The following is a 15,608-nucleotide window of genomic DNA, read 5'->3' on the forward strand; positions in this document are numbered from 1 at the left end:
GCTAGTGGGCAGTGACATGCTTTATATAGGCTGGGCCCTTGCCTAGATTGGAGGGCCAAAAGCCCTAGAAGTGTGGGCCAAAAGGCCCCGGGTTGTGAGCCCTTAAAGGGCTGGACCAGCCACAGTCTGGTCGGCCAGATTAGGGCAGGCTGCTCGGTTTTTTGACAGGCCCCCTAGGCCTATAAAAGGAGAGGGTTGATGCCTCACAAATCATCCAGCAAGTCAGCAAACATAGGAGCAGCAGGAGCAGCAGAAGCCTGATCTTTGGGCCTACATCCAGGAGGCAAAGCAGGGCCAGAGTTGCTGCAGACTGAGCTCACTTGGGGCTAAAGCGCAGCAAGGTGCTGAGATCTTTGGACGAAAAGTCTACTTACGCTCGAGGTGGAGCACGTGGGCTCGAGTCTAGAGATAGCCAGCAGATAGGAGAAGGACCTTGTGGTTAGATCAGAGGATCACGCCATTGGTGGGACTGTGGATCTCTCTCTTTTGTATTGTGGCCATAGTTTTGGATGGAAATATATTATTGGTGGTTTCTCTATCTGGCTGGTTCATTGTCTATTGATGAGTTTGCACATCTAATCTATGTGACGCACATTAAGTAAAGAAGTTTGTGATTCCACACCCCACACGCACACTGTGAGCTCGTGGGCATTACTATAAGTCTTCCGCTGTGCATACCCTCTGTTGGTTAATTTCTAACATGAGGCACTCAGACACCGTGAGAGGATACTTCGAGCACGGAGACAGGAGCATACTTTTTCCTTGGTTGATCCCTCTCAGAGCTCTATCACAGAGTTTTTCCAGCCAGATCACATGGACACCCATGGGACGAGGCCTCAACATAACCGTGACACAGAGCCTGTGACCCGATAGCTCAAATAGAGGGTTGACATGCATATCACACTTGGGGACATCCCCGGACTGTTTAGAGTCGGGTCTCGCCCGATGGGGGTCACAGTAGCCCTAGTTAGACGCAGAGCTATGACCAAGAGACATGCCAGGGCTGCAGCTTTGAGTGGCCGACAATACTCTATTGCCGATTTCATGCCCCGATTGCCTCGTCCACCTTGATGCCCTGATGTTGATGATGATGATGATGATGATGTTGAGATAGTCGACTACCGACATGACTATGTTGTACTTAGGATTTAGTACTGACATTCTGCATTTTTGCATTTGCATTGGTGTGGATGCTCGTTTTAGTAGCTCCACCACCATAGCTCGTTTGTACCTAGTTTTTTCACAATGTCATAGACCCATCGGTGTTCCCAAGACTTTAATAAACTTTACTTCTTTCTTTCTTTCTGCGGGGGAGGGGGGGTGGGGGGAAGGAGCTCGGCCTTGGCCGTGGGGGCAATCTCTTGCTAGGTGACCCATGGTAACCCAGAAATCTCCACTCGTTGGTGAAGTGTATTCCCTTGAAGGGTCTTTAGGAGGATCAACTTTGGGAGGGACTTTGGGCTCTCAACCACCAGTTTGATCTTAGGGACCCCTTCGTCTGTCACCACTGATGTGGCCCAATTTGGCGGAGACTCTAGCACAGTGCCAAATGCTCGACCAATGGAGGGGAGGATGGCTCTATATTCCTTTGGGAGCCCCGGGAAGCGGAGTGTAACTGGAAACGGGGAACATGGTGTGTTGTGTCCATGTTCTCCACTATAAAGCCATGGTACCAAGAGAAGAGATACACCAAATGCGGGCGGAGGAGGATGGGGCTGTGCTCCACAAGTGTCGAGGCAGTGTTGGGGGAGCTCGGCTAGATGAGGAAGACACCTCTTTTGTAGATGGTGACCTCTTGAATGTGGGTACCCTCTAGTGCCAAGCTTACCTGGATCCACTCTCGCACCTATCTCCTTGTGGGTGTAGGCCCCACAATTCCGCCCACGAGCCCCTTGTCCTGGAGGCATTGAACTGCTTGCTGTACCTGTTGCTCGTTGGCTGGAGAAAGGACCATAACAGTTGTGGGATTCAAGGGTGCTGCCATAGAGCCCCTCTGGCAAGACCAAGGGTCACTTGCAATATTTTCTTTCTTCGAACAAGCACAAAAGCTCCCTCTGCAAAGAGAAAAGATAAAAACCGGGTAGGAAAGCGAAGAGGAGGGGCGGGATGAGGTGGAGAGATGTCGATGAAGAAGGCAGAGAAGAGGCGGGGGAGGGGAGCGGAAGAAGACATGTTGAGGGAAGGAGGGAGAAGGTGAAGAAGGGGTGAGGGGTGGGGGGATGGCAGGGAGGAGGAGGCAAAGAGGCGGGGAGAGGAGGTGGAGAAGGTGGGGGGGAGGAGGCGGGGAAGGCGAAGGGGGAGGCGGGGGGCAACGGAAGGAGGCAGAGGGGCAGCGGGGAGGGTGGTGGGGAGGGTAGGGGGAGGTTGAAGAGAAGGCCGGGGGGGCGGAATAGAAGGCGGGGGGCGGAAGAGATGGCGGGGGGAGGAGATGATGACAGGGGAGAGGCCGAGGAGGAGGGCGGGGGGGCAGGCCGAGGAGGCTGTGGGAAGAAGGAGATGGCGGGGGGGCAGCGGGATCAGCCACGCTGGTAGTAGCTCACGCCTTCCCCGTCATAAACATAGGAAAACTTTCGAGAAGCTTGCTCTTGCCACATTACATCTATAGAAGGATGCTCTGATGTGGTGGTCCTTATCACAAACGGGAAAAGAGCCCATCTTTCAATGGTCCAAGTTTGTAGAGCAGCTGAAGTTCGTGGAAACTCTCTTTAGAGTTACCTGAAAAGAGTGAGGATGATAGAAGAAAGAAGTATTTAGCATTCCTAAGCCCAAAAGTGAGGTATGAGGTTGAAATTTTCAGCCCAACCACCCTTAGAGACCTCAGTAAATTGGCTGAAATAGTTGAGAGGAAGTTGAATCCTCATAAACCCTTCAATAAGGGAAAGAAGAAAGCTATTGCACAAAATGTTAACAATCAATCACGTCCTGGATAGATACCATCTCCTTCCATGACTGATGATGAAAAGAAACGGCTGATTAAAGAAGGTAAATGCTTTGGATGTAAGAAACATAAGCCAGTGCATCCATGGCATAAATGTCCTATTCTCTTAGCCAAAATTACTAATATCAATTCTATAAAAGGGAAAGGTAAATCATCCAAGTAGGCGGGTGAGGCCTCTACCTCCTCATCCAAGGAATCTACGTTGACTATCGAATCAAGAGTGAATGCTATCCATTCAGCGAACACTGGTGTATGGATTTGTAAACTGGATAGAGAGCAACTATTCATCGTAGAGAATGGATAGAGAATGAAGGATTTTCTCCTCCATGTAGAGCGACTTATAGGATGAATAGGAATAAAATGGAAGAGTTGGAAAAAGAGATTGATGATCTATAGTTTCTATAGACTAAGTAGTTGTCCATTGCAAAATTACCTATTGCCAATGTTTACCTACTTCAACAACAGATTTGGTGAGAGAATCATTTTACTACTAACCATTTGTTGAGGATATGTTTCAGTTTATTGAGCATGTTATTATAAAGATATATTAGCTGTATGATATGTAGGAGAGGATTCTGAGCATAAGAGTTGAGATTACCAGAATCCAGTTAACTGGCACATGAAGAATGTTTTCATGTGAGCATGAAGAGACATTGAAGAGGCACTGCGTTTTGAAATATTCAGCGTCAAGAGGAACCAAAACTTGAAGAGGAGATTTAAATTATGATTTAGAGATCGTGTATATCAAGAGAAGACTATTTGCGAATTATGAAGAGGTGATGCAATGCGGAAGTAAAAGAGAAAAACGTACACAAGAGAAAGAGACAAGAGAGGATCTAGAGGAGGACTTCTACCCATTCAAGTAAGAGGGACTGTCATGACAAGAGAAATCACTAATTTGTGATTAGCCCATTAGGACATTATTATATATTATACGCCAATTTGATAGTGTAACATGTATTTGTATTTATGATGGACACCGACCTATATTATAATGGCAGTGAATCATCTGAGCCGATATGGTTGTCGAGCTGGGGCCACTGCTTTAGACGGCATCAAATTTGAACATGTAACATTTAATTTATTAATAAATATGTGCACCCCATGTCTAGGTCTTAGGGGAAATAGAAAAGGGAAGGGTGCATTAGAGTGCATTGAATGGTAGATACATGGGTCATAGGTGAAGGGTAGGTCTAAATGGGACGATGGAACTTTAGTGATCTCAAGGGACATTAATGAAAGGGTATTAACCTTCATTGTGAATCTCACGTAGCATTCTCTATTCACCTTCCATTCATCTGCCATCTCTCTCCCACCTTGCATGTAGGTCGAAAAGTGTATCAAGTACTCTCACGAGGGCACTCTTTCCCAATTGGAGGGCCAATTGGCATTCAAATTCTGCATGCATTGCACACATTTGCATTCTTGAGAAATTTGGTTCTTCACACGGCTCATGGAAGCAAGCATCCCAGGCAAAGTCGTTTGTGATGTGTGTGACACACCTACATCATTCTGTGGCCTCTTTGCCATATCAGTTGGAGTATCAGTGCGAGTAGTCTCGATCTCCTCGACATCGTCAAGCTGTAGACCATCAGCAGTACTAGTAAGCATAGGAAAGTCATTATCAAATCGGTCTGCATACTCATGCAAGGTCTCATCTATAACCTCCTGTGAGACCACAACACAACTCTTAATCCCCTTTCTACCCCGTTTAGACGTGTGGTACAAGACAGTGCCAGTGTACTTGTCTTCAAAACACCACAATGCTGCAACTTACATTTTTTTGCACTAGAACCTGTAGTATTTTGTCAAAATAATGGTGTGATTTACAAACACAGGATGAAGGGGCTTCGGCATCGTGTAAACTGGCTTCCACATAGACAAAAGTACAGGATCAAAATGGGCACCAAGAAAAAGAGAGAGTCATGAATCGGGATTCCAACTGATATAAGGATTTTGAAACATGATATATCCATTATAATGTAGAGTTGAATTTTAAATTCTGCAAATAGTAGCCTTTGAGTCCTTTGTCCCTACCTCTTGTGAAGTTTGACTGATGAGAGGAAATTCAAGGATTGCAAGAGAGTGCAGGCTGCTCTATGCAGCAGGCTGAAGCTGAATTGTGGAAGAAGGGGGCAGCTGGCTGCGTGGATGTCCTGTCGTGGATTCTGGAATAGGGGGCATCGGGCTGATTAGGATAAAATAGGAATGCAAGGCTGAAGGAAGAGGGGGCTGAGGATGGAGAGTGGAGGATGGGGAGTGGCAATGGAGAAATGCAGGTTGGACGCAACGGTCAGGTGCAAAAAGGCGTGACAGCGCCTATAGAAACGCATGCAGTAAAATGTCTTACAGTGTACCATATGGGACATACTGTACTAGATGGTACGGAAAAATCCGTACAGTACGCATTGCAAAACTCTCTAGCTCAAATTTTGGGATTTTTCTGACTATCAAGTGAGACTTTGTTCTAGACTCCCTCTTAAGAATTATGGGTCTCTAGAATCCATCCTTTGAAATGTGCCTTCTTTTTGGAGCAGGGAGCATTTTCATCAATACCCTAGCATAGCAATTCTCATGGTAAAAAGTCGAAGATCCTGCAACATGGTTGAGAAGCCTGGACAAGCTACTTCCTAGATGGGTCAGAGCTACTTTGAACCATGGGTAACCATCTTGGAAACAAGCGCATCTCTAGCTGTAGGTGACCAAGACACATGAGTCAGGCCTGATAGCTATCCTGGAAATTGAACACATAGCTGTACAAGAATGACAGTTGGTAGTCCTCTCCAACCCTCCATGCCACACTCAAAAAGATAGTCAAATTGGTCCCACCCTGCAGAAGTTTCCTCATGATTGGACATGGTCTGTGGTGGTGGCGAGTAGTAAAGTTTGTTTTCTCCTATTGGAAATTCTGTGTTATTCCAGTTTGGGGGATGTTTTGACATTGGGAGACGTTGATGTGGCAGAGAAAACAAATGGTGTTATTTGTGTCACATGCAAAAACCCTTTCCTTTTAATCACTACTGTCAGAATGTTGGCTATCCTCTAAAGAGATACCATGCATATTTGCTGGTTAATATGTTTCCAGAATTTACGACGACGATACTTGGCTCATTGTGTTCCCCTTTCTTTATTTCTTCTTCAGAATAGTATTTTTTGCACCTGGATGAATTCTTGTGTGACTAATGGAAAAGCCAGTGTGGAGAGCCAAAGGAATATAGGTTGCAGGACGATAAGCTGGATCCTATGTTTAGGACTGGAAAAACTTAGCATGACCTTTCATATTAAAAAAAAGGAAAGCGACACTGATACCTCAAATGTCTTGTCATTCTAGGACAATGGCAGAAAAGCGAGGTTCCGTCTTTATACTTTTTTGTAAACTGCAGCACAAGTGAACTACCTGCTGTTGAAACATATGTGGTAAGTTCTTCTGAAAGCTGCAAAAATTATTGCTTTGTATGAAGCCACTGTATTTGTTTTTCTATCTTCACAGGAGCATGTATTTTTTATTTTTAAAAAGTACCCTTTTTGGCATTGAAAGAAATATTATGAAGCCAATACACTGTAACCTGTGGCCTTTTTTATGAAGTCATGGGATTGCATGAAAAGGTTTGTTGCATTATGAATGAGATCAAGAGGTATATTAATTCATGTGGTTCAGCGAAAAATCATACTTCTATAGGAATGTTCCACCTCGTCTTTGATTCACTAGAACTTGGAGCATGTACTTGGATGTTTGAAAATACATAATCAGTTTCAAGTCTATCTTGATTCATTAGAGCATAGAGTGGGTATCATGGATTCAGACACCATGGACTCAGACAACAAAGCACCTTCCAGGGTTTTATTCCACCATCTCTGCTTACTTCCATCTCTCGTAAGGCAAGATAAGTTTATCGTTTACAAATCTCAATAATATTTTTCCTTTATGTAACTCAACAGAAGAAATTGACTTAGGGTTTTACGGAAAATGCTCTCACGCAAGTGAGAATTGTTAGGAAGGGTGTTGGAAAAGTTTGTACCCACCACTTGTGGGGAAACTCAATCACGAAAAAGGCAGGTTCCTCTATGCAGAAGTAGAAGTGCAATAGAATGAGAGAGAAAGAAGAAGGAAAGAAAGTTTATTAGAAGTCTTTGAAAGACCGAAGTTGGAAGGGTCTATGAGACTGAAAAAAACTGAACAATGAAATCGGGCTTCATGACCCTCACCCACAATGAGTACAACATAATCAATTCAAATGATATCAGATCTAATACATGAGAGAAACTGGATCCTAATGCCTTTATCATTGATTCTAGAGAGTCTAGACTAGTCACTAGATTCTAGACTTAGAAGTTAGCTTCAAGCCTCAAACTTTAAATTTCAAATTTCAGTAAATTAGACACAGAATGCGTATTACAAAGCTCAAGCCTTAAACCCTGCAACTTACATTTCAGATTTCGGTAAAGTAGACAAAAATCAGATTTCAGATATCAAACTGAAAGTTCAAAGCTCATGGATTAGAGGCCTTACACTTCAGATATCTGGTTTCAGACTTCAGAAATGTAGACAGAAATCAGTAAATTAACAGATATGATGAAATCTAGAGAGTAGACTGTAGAGACAAAGTTTAAAGTGAAATTTAGTACATTAGAATCTAGATTATAAAGTTCAATCCTTAAAACTATAATTCAAATTTCAAACTTTACTAAAATCTGAAATATTAAGTAGCAAGTTTGTAGCCCAATGCCCGTATATGAAGTAGCAAGTTTGAAGCATCAAGATTGAAAAGTCTAGAGTCATTGAGCAACTCAACAATGAGCTCAATGACTCATGACTAATTAGTTATGATTGGAATTTGAAATTTAAACTTTAATCAGCAAGATCTAAAGCTGCTTGGGAATCTTCCCCTTGGACCCCGGGCCCCTCCTCCTCCTCCCCCATCAGCATCATCATCACTGCATCTGATGATGATGAGCTCTCTTGCTCTTCAGGAGCAGCTGCTGTTACAGATGGTGCTGTTGTTCCTGTTCGTCTACGTGCCTGAGATCGTGTAGCACGTGCCAACAATGCCCGCTCCTCAGCAATGAATGCATATGCATCATCATCCTCATGCACAGGATGAAGCATTTCATCCTCAGGGACCTGCACACATATCTTATTAGGATCCGGACCTTGTATGGTCTTCATTCGTCGAAGGAGTCATAGATTGGCGTGGACATATACAAGCCCACCATTCAAATAATGAATAGCAGTAAATACATGTAACATGTTATATAACTCATAATCCGGATTCCGTTCATAAACTGTCTTTAGAAACCCAGTATAGCTGCTTATGCTTGGGCACTGATGACGACATAAGTGTTGCTTTGCTTGCTAAGTATGTCTTCCTTTTGTTTTTCATAAAAGTTTCTGTTTACCTCTTTTTTTCTTCTCTTTTATTTTCTGTGTAGATTTTTTATCTTTAGAACAACAAAAAAATCTAAACTTGTATGATTGGACTTGTTCTAGTCTATTATCTAACAAAGGTATATATAAACTATGTGTGCTACGTGCATTTAAAAGAAAATCACACACAAATTAACAGTGGACATACCTGTCAAGTTGCCCAATGCCTAGTCTATTCCGTTTCTTCGTGTGTATGAGTGAGAACACACTCCAATTCCTTTCACAGGCGCTAGATGAGCAATCTTGTGAAAGCACTTGAAGGGCAATGCACTTTAACTTTGGTGTGCCCCAACCATACTTCTCCCACCAGGTAACGGGCCTCAATTGAGCTTCACGGAGACATGCACGGGCTGAGCCAAACTCCGCGAAGGAGTTCCTGAATGAGAGGAGCTGGTTCTCCAAAGCATCTTGCGATATTACGTCTTGATATGCCCTCGCAAGAAAACCTGTCCACCCTGCAGTCAACTCAGCATCATCTGCTTGGTCCTCCCTCCTCAATAGAGGATGCAAAATATGTGCTACTGCATGGATAGGCATATGGAACCATGTCCATCTTTTCTCCCACAAGGCCAAAGTCTCTTGCTGTTTGCAGTGGTGCACAGAGAGAATATTAAGGTTCAAGAAAATCTAGATTCTAAATGTAAATCTAAGTCTTAAGATGCAAAATCTGAAAGCTGAAATGTGGTTAACCAAGATGTGCCAACTTCGGTTGGAGAGGCTTGACTATAATTAAGGCGCCTCGACCCTTGGTCAAAGCCCCTTAATTATGATCAAGAGCGTTGACTCCGGTGACTCCGGTCAACCAAAGAATAAATATATTTATATATTTGTTATGTGTGCACATGTGTTTAGTGGGGACGCCCACTGTGACTAGAATTAGTTCATAGTGTATTATTTGCATGCAAAGCGCTGACAATTAATGGGTGCCATGGTGGTGCGCTTTAATTAATTGTTACAGGTACTATGAGAGCTAAAGACCCAAGCAATTTGGAGCGTAGCAAGCATTTCGGAGGCCACCCACATGGCCAAGTGCTACGAAGACCCTAGAAATTGCCCTCAGAGGCATGTAATAGGACTTAGTCTAGATTTTAGACAAGTGGCATGTTGCCAATTTGGAATGAGCTTGAAGCTCTTGTAATATTGATTCACGTTTTTGGGTTTGGAGACACACCTCTACGCTGAACTATGTACTCAAAATTCTCTTTTCAAGTAATAAAATCCTTCGGGGGGGTCCAGCGCGACTGTTGTCCTGGGCCCTAGGACTGTGTAGAGTGAGAGAAGAGAGAGAGAGAATGAGAGTGTAAGAGAAAGAAAGTGTCTGCTGTTATGTGATGCTTTCCACGAAGAAATGTAAAACAGAGCTGTTCGTAGAAAATTATCGGGTTTCGTTTGCCTTCGAGGTTCCATTGGTATCAGAGCGTAAGGCTCAGCCCTTTCTCAAGGGATGATGATCTGCAGTAGTTGGTGAAGCGAAGTTTTCCGCCGGTTTTACTGTAATTAATGCGTGCAAAGAACATGCTGTAATTAATGCGTGCAAAGAATGTGGATTGCACGAGTTCTTTTAGTTTTTTTTTTGGTTGCGAGCGGTGATGGATGCTTGAACAGCTCACGGTAGAATTTCCAAGGGATTCTGTGCTTGTGATGCACTTGCGACGGGGAGCTCAAGCGTTGGGTGATCTTCAAGGCTCACGCACAAATTGTGCGCCATATGTTGAACTAATCATGGAGGCCCATGCTCGATGGAAGATTCATGATGGAGATTAGCTGGATTGGCGACGCTGAGTGCTGATGGAAGGAATCACGACGACGACGTGACGCGGAGCAGTCCGGTGTTCAACCTTCAAAACCAGGAGGCTGAGAGACATAGACCTCCTCTTGCAAATCTCTGTGAACGAAGGCAGTTTTGATGTGAAGATGATGCACTTGCCAATGATTATGGGCTGCTATGGCATTACGCACATGATGGTCGTAATGCGTGACGTGGGTGCAAAAGTTTCCTCAAAGTCAATTCCTTGTTGCTGAGCATAGCCTTTTGCAACAAGACAGGCCTTAGAGCGGTCAACGCTGCCATCAGCCTTCCTTTTGAGTTTATAAACCCACTTAGTGCACGCTTGCCCTTTGGCAAGTCGCTCAACTTCAAAGAGCCATTCTGATGTAGTGAATCCAACTCTAATTTCATAGCATCCATTCAATCCTTGCTCTAAAAGGTATCTTTTAACAAAATAGCTCTTTGTTGCATGCAGTAGCAATCAATGCAACCACCACTAAGTGTTCCTACATATGCCAAGAGGTGGCCCATGTGCAATCAAACAACGCTGAACTTGTTTGCTGTCCTTTAAGGTTTCTAACAGCCATCTAGGGACTGTTTTCTGGTGTCTTATGACAGCCCTCTCTTCAGTCATCGCTGCTTGATCTGTTGTGGCCTGGTCAATTGGAGGCATATGAGGCTGTAAATCAGATCCAATATGTAGATGTGCAGCATCTGCTTGTGGCTGAGTTGAAACCCTAGTGGGCTCATCAAAATCTGATATGGATTTGAACAAATGCAATAATGAATTGAAGACGTCAAAAGCAACAACAGTTGGCCGTTTTCGACAGTCCAACAAAGGCATGATAGAGTTTTCAGCAAAGACATCTTCTCTACTAAGCCATAATCGCCACACATGACAGCATCCAGCCAGAATTTATTTGGCAAAGACTTCCCTTTCATCATACACTGTTTCATCTCCATCAAAGTTCTATTCTTTTGTTCTGCTTTTGTTCTGCAACACCATTTTGTTGTGGTGTGTATGGCACTATGCACTGATATTTGATGCCGCGAGATGCTAAAAATTTAGGAAACTCATGAGACATGTACTCACCTCCCTTGTTAGTGCAGAGAGTGACCTGTTTAAGACATAATTGGCACACCTGACAGCATCCAACCAGAATTTATTTGGCAAATACTTTCCTTTCATCAAACACCATGCCATCTCCATCAAAGTTATATTCTTTTGTTTTGCAACATTGTTTTGTTGTGGCGTGTATGGCAGTGTGCACCGATGTGTGATGCCGCGAGATGCTAAAAAATCAGCAATCTCACGGGATGTATGCTCACCAGTAATTTGAGACAAGCTAGTCTCTCTATAAACAAAACGAAGACTTTACTATGTATGCTCCAACTCAAAAAAATTGGAGTTCATTTTAATTCTTGATGGGATTAAAATGGATCTAAAGAAGATGGTTGCTATTTTAGTGAGGCCATTTTCTATGAATGTGACAGCCCCGCAATCATTCTTAGAATTGTTCAGAACTTCAGTGCATAGAGCATTTTTATTTGCAAGCGGAAGGCCATTTGCCCTTAGAAGCAAGAAGCTTTCTCTCTCTCATCACAAATTGGCCGACTCATAAGCAAGGGTTATATGCTATTATTCATGCCTTGAAAGCATGGAGACATTACTTATATGGCTCGTAGTTTTGGATTGATGTCAACTATGACAATCTAAAGTATTTTTGTAAACAACTAGATTTGAGTGGCCGCTAAGCATGCAAGAATCCCATATGAAAATTTGGTAGCAAAAAGCGAAAGATAATAAAGTTGTTGATGTGTGACATATTATATGTAATATGAGTTTCATAGTATTAGAGAATGTTGTGGTGACTGACATTAAAGAAACTCAAAAGATGGACGAGTATGTTTGAAGCCTTTGGTCCAAGGATATTGTGATGAAACCCAGGGTTATTAATGACTTGTCATGCAACAAAGGCCATACAGATGCAAGATATACCATAGAATGATGGTATTTTAAAGAAAAATTGCAATCTTATAATACTAGTTGGAATGATCTTAGGCAATAGATCATTCGACCATGATAGCCGATATTCAGGACATCAAAGTAATGAGAAGACATAGGAGCTCGTAAAACGTGGTTTCTTTTGGCCAAAGATGAAAAATCAGATTCATGAATATGTTACAAGATGTTTCTCATTTCAAGTTAGTAAGGCAGAGCGGGTCAAGTCACTTAGCCTTTTATAGCCTTTGGAAACACCATCCAGTCTATGGGAGAGCATTTATATGGATTTTATAGTTGATTCGCCACGAACACAAGGAGGATATGATTCCACTCTGGTTGACCCTCTTACCAAGCTAGCTTACTTTATTTAGACAAGAGAGTTAGCTAGTGTACCACAAGTACCAAATTTCTGTACAAGTAACATATTTTTGTCTCCATGGATTTGCTGAAATTCATGATATCAGATAGAGATATGAGATTTGCTATTCATTTCTGGGCATAGTATTTGATGCACTTAGGACTAATCTTGATTGCCACTACTAGAATTTGCTTACAAAGATAGAAAACATTTATCCACAAAGGTGAGTCCTTGTGAGGATTTTTTCATGCTAAGTCCTTAGTTATAGGACAATGCGTTAAGTTATCGCCCTGATCATAGTTGTAAGAAACGGCGTTTTGGTTGTTAGAAACGTAAACAGAAATAGAAACAGATGGGAAACAGAAACGGCCGAAATGGCGTTTCTGTTTCCTTGTTTTTTGGGGAAACCCTAACAGTGGGTTTTTGCACCATTTTTTGCGCTTGCTGCCTCTTTTCACCGCTCCCACGTGTTGCCTTTACCCTCTACCCGGCTACTGCAGCCTGCTCTATCCTCCACTCTCCTCTACCGTCCTCTATCCTACTCCTACTCTCCTCTACCCTCCACTCTCCTACCTCTCCTCCACCTTCCGCTCTCTTCTACCCTCTCTACTACCCTCTACTTTCCTCTACCCTCTTCACTCTCCTCCTCATACTCCCTTTGACCTCCTTCAGGAGTCCTCCCTCTACCCTTACTCTCCTCCTACTCCTCATACTCCCTCCGACCTCCTTGAGGAGTCCTCCTCTACCTTCTCTCTCTCTCTCTCTCTCTCTCTCTCCTCTTTAAGCACTATTATCTGTATTCATAATTGTATTTTAATTTTTATACATAAATTGTACTATATTGCCGTTTCTCATTTCCCCGTTTCGGCTCGGGCTGGAAACTCCGTTTTCGGTGTTTTTGCGGTTTCCATTTCTGTTGGCAACTATGGCCTTCATATTGTGAGCTGTAGTTAATTTTGAAAAGAAGAGGGAAGGAATGCTATGTGCCAGTTGAATGCAACATGACCTCGAAAGGATATGTCGGCGCTTGGCAAGAGCCTAGTGTGAGGGGTATCTAAGGTCTAGTTGATGCTTCTAGGCCTATGTATTCCAGGTGTGAATGTGTTTGGCTGGTTGAAACATGCTTGCTGGGTGGAGATCTCTCTTTGCAAACCCAATATAGTTTGTGCTTTGTCGTTTAACAGCTTAGCACAGGTTACTATCAAATGAAGGGTTTTTTAAATGCTACAACATTGTAAAGTACTCACATCCGATCTAGTTAGGAAATCACAGACTTTATTATTTGACCAGCTATTGTGAAGTTCTTTGAATGTAGGAAGAGAAATGTTTTGTTAGAATCCTTGTCTAGATGCTTTTGTGGTGATAGTACATCCATTTTAAAATTACCATGCTTATTTTTCCAGGACACATTTGCAGCAACTGCTCCAGTGGTTCTGTTCAATCTCGAATTGGATACATTAAGGTTTGTCTTGTGTATCACATTGCTCTAAGTTTTAAAAGCGTTAGCGCTTGTGTATTCTTATATGTTGGATTGCCTTTTGAGGTGGAGATATATGTATGTATACCATCCTATTTGTATTGGAGGGTGGTTCATATCATGTAGCTCTGGTATTGGTGGGCTTGTTGGCGCTTATTTTGCAGAGCTGATCTAGGCTTATTCGGTTTTCCAACAAAGGAGCTGCAGTATCGTTTCCTGTCGCAATTTCTTCCAGTGTTCTATATTCGAATTCGGGATTACTCAAAGGTACTGTTCCAATGATAATTTTTGTATGTTAGATCTGTATTTTTAAAGAGATCTTGAGACTTTAGGCGGTTACCACCGACTCTTTGAAAAGATAAAGGCAAAAAATGTACCAACTCTTTAGTTGGTGCATGTAGCGTAAATGTTTGGTAAGCTAAATCCATTGGCTGTCATACTTTGTTTCGCTACTACAGGTAATGCAAGGTAAAGAACTGTTAAACTAGTGTTTGATTAGCCCCCAAAACTGAACTGCCAATAAGAACATTCCAAGGGATTCATGCTTTACATACCTCTACCAAGATGGTATGTGATCCATCTATAATCCCTTAATATTCTTTGGTGGAAAAAAAGTGTGTAGTACCTATGTTGATTTATCAGATTACCCATTTTTTGGATCAAGGCATAATTTTTTGAATGCATTGTTATAAAGGTAGGCAAGAGACTCTCTGTATGGAAGAGATAGGGCCTTTTAGGGAGGCATCCTGTGACGATCTTCTTAATGAAAAGGTATTCATCAGTTGTGGCTGATAGTGCTAACATCGTTTCTTGACCATCCTTGTGAGGGTAGATTTGGTGCTAGTTGTGGGGTTCTTGAGGGCTAGTGTTTGGACTAATACTTGGGAAACTTGAAGGAGAGGAGAGAGGATTTGCTGTGTCACGCTTCCAAAAAACCCTCAAGATGGTCAAGACAATAGATATCATGACTCTCTCTGCAACATCTCTCTTCATATTAAGTTGTAGCATGCAACATGTTTGAACCAAGGTATACAAAGTGCAGTAAGATAGTTCTCCATAAAGAAGCATATATACAATCAGTGTATCTTCACAAGTCCTCAAAGTAAGACGCTTGTGGATATAAAAAACGCAAAGCAGCCTCAAATGGTGAAACCGGCCTCTAGCAAGCTAAAGGGTAGTAATCCATAACTAATCTGTCATCCGCAATCATAACAGCATAATGCACGACATTCAGGCACTTCCTTTAGTTAGAACCATTGAAAAATAAACTTTTAAACACTGGGAGATAGGCTGGAATGCCCCTACTCAAAAACCATGCACAACAGACGCAGATTGGCCCCAAATGCTTTGACGCCCCTTTTGGTATTTATTTATTTCTTACATCAATGGAATATGCTTTTACAACAAGGGTTCACCTTGCACTTTGCTTCATTGGCAATTCCACTGTCCCAGGCAATTCATGGCTCCAATAGGCATCCATTTCCAAGTACAAACTAGCACCCGATTGCCCAGGAAAGGCTAAGGCATTCTAAAGTGTTTGTGACCAATTGAAAGCTGACAATGCATTCCACAAGGGATTCATCTTGCAATAGAGTGTTTGGCAGTCCAAAAATCCAATGTCCAGCCTCTCAGGGCAA

The 15,608-nt window shown here is 42.7% G+C and overlaps 1 protein-coding gene across 1 annotated transcript in view; it reads left to right on the plus strand.

Moving 5' to 3' along the window:
• LPA3 (Low PSII Accumulation 3) overlaps window positions 1-15,608 on the plus strand; it is a 71,600-nt gene that overhangs the window by 16,070 nt on the left and 39,922 nt on the right. The window contains exons 7-9 of the mRNA XM_087380463.1: window positions 6,270-6,355; window positions 13,898-13,956; window positions 14,136-14,238. Coding sequence (XP_087236589.1) covers window positions 6,270-6,355; window positions 13,898-13,956; window positions 14,136-14,238 — 248 coding nt within the window. The remainder of the gene's footprint in view (window positions 1-6,269; window positions 6,356-13,897; window positions 13,957-14,135; window positions 14,239-15,608) is intronic.

This window comes from Dipteris shenzhenensis, chromosome 10 (assembly GCF_047967505.1).
Source record: "Dipteris shenzhenensis isolate YYH24624 ecotype China chromosome 10, Dip_SZ_1.0, whole genome shotgun sequence".
In the NCBI taxonomy this organism is placed as follows: Eukaryota; Viridiplantae; Streptophyta; class Polypodiopsida; order Gleicheniales; family Dipteridaceae; genus Dipteris; species Dipteris shenzhenensis.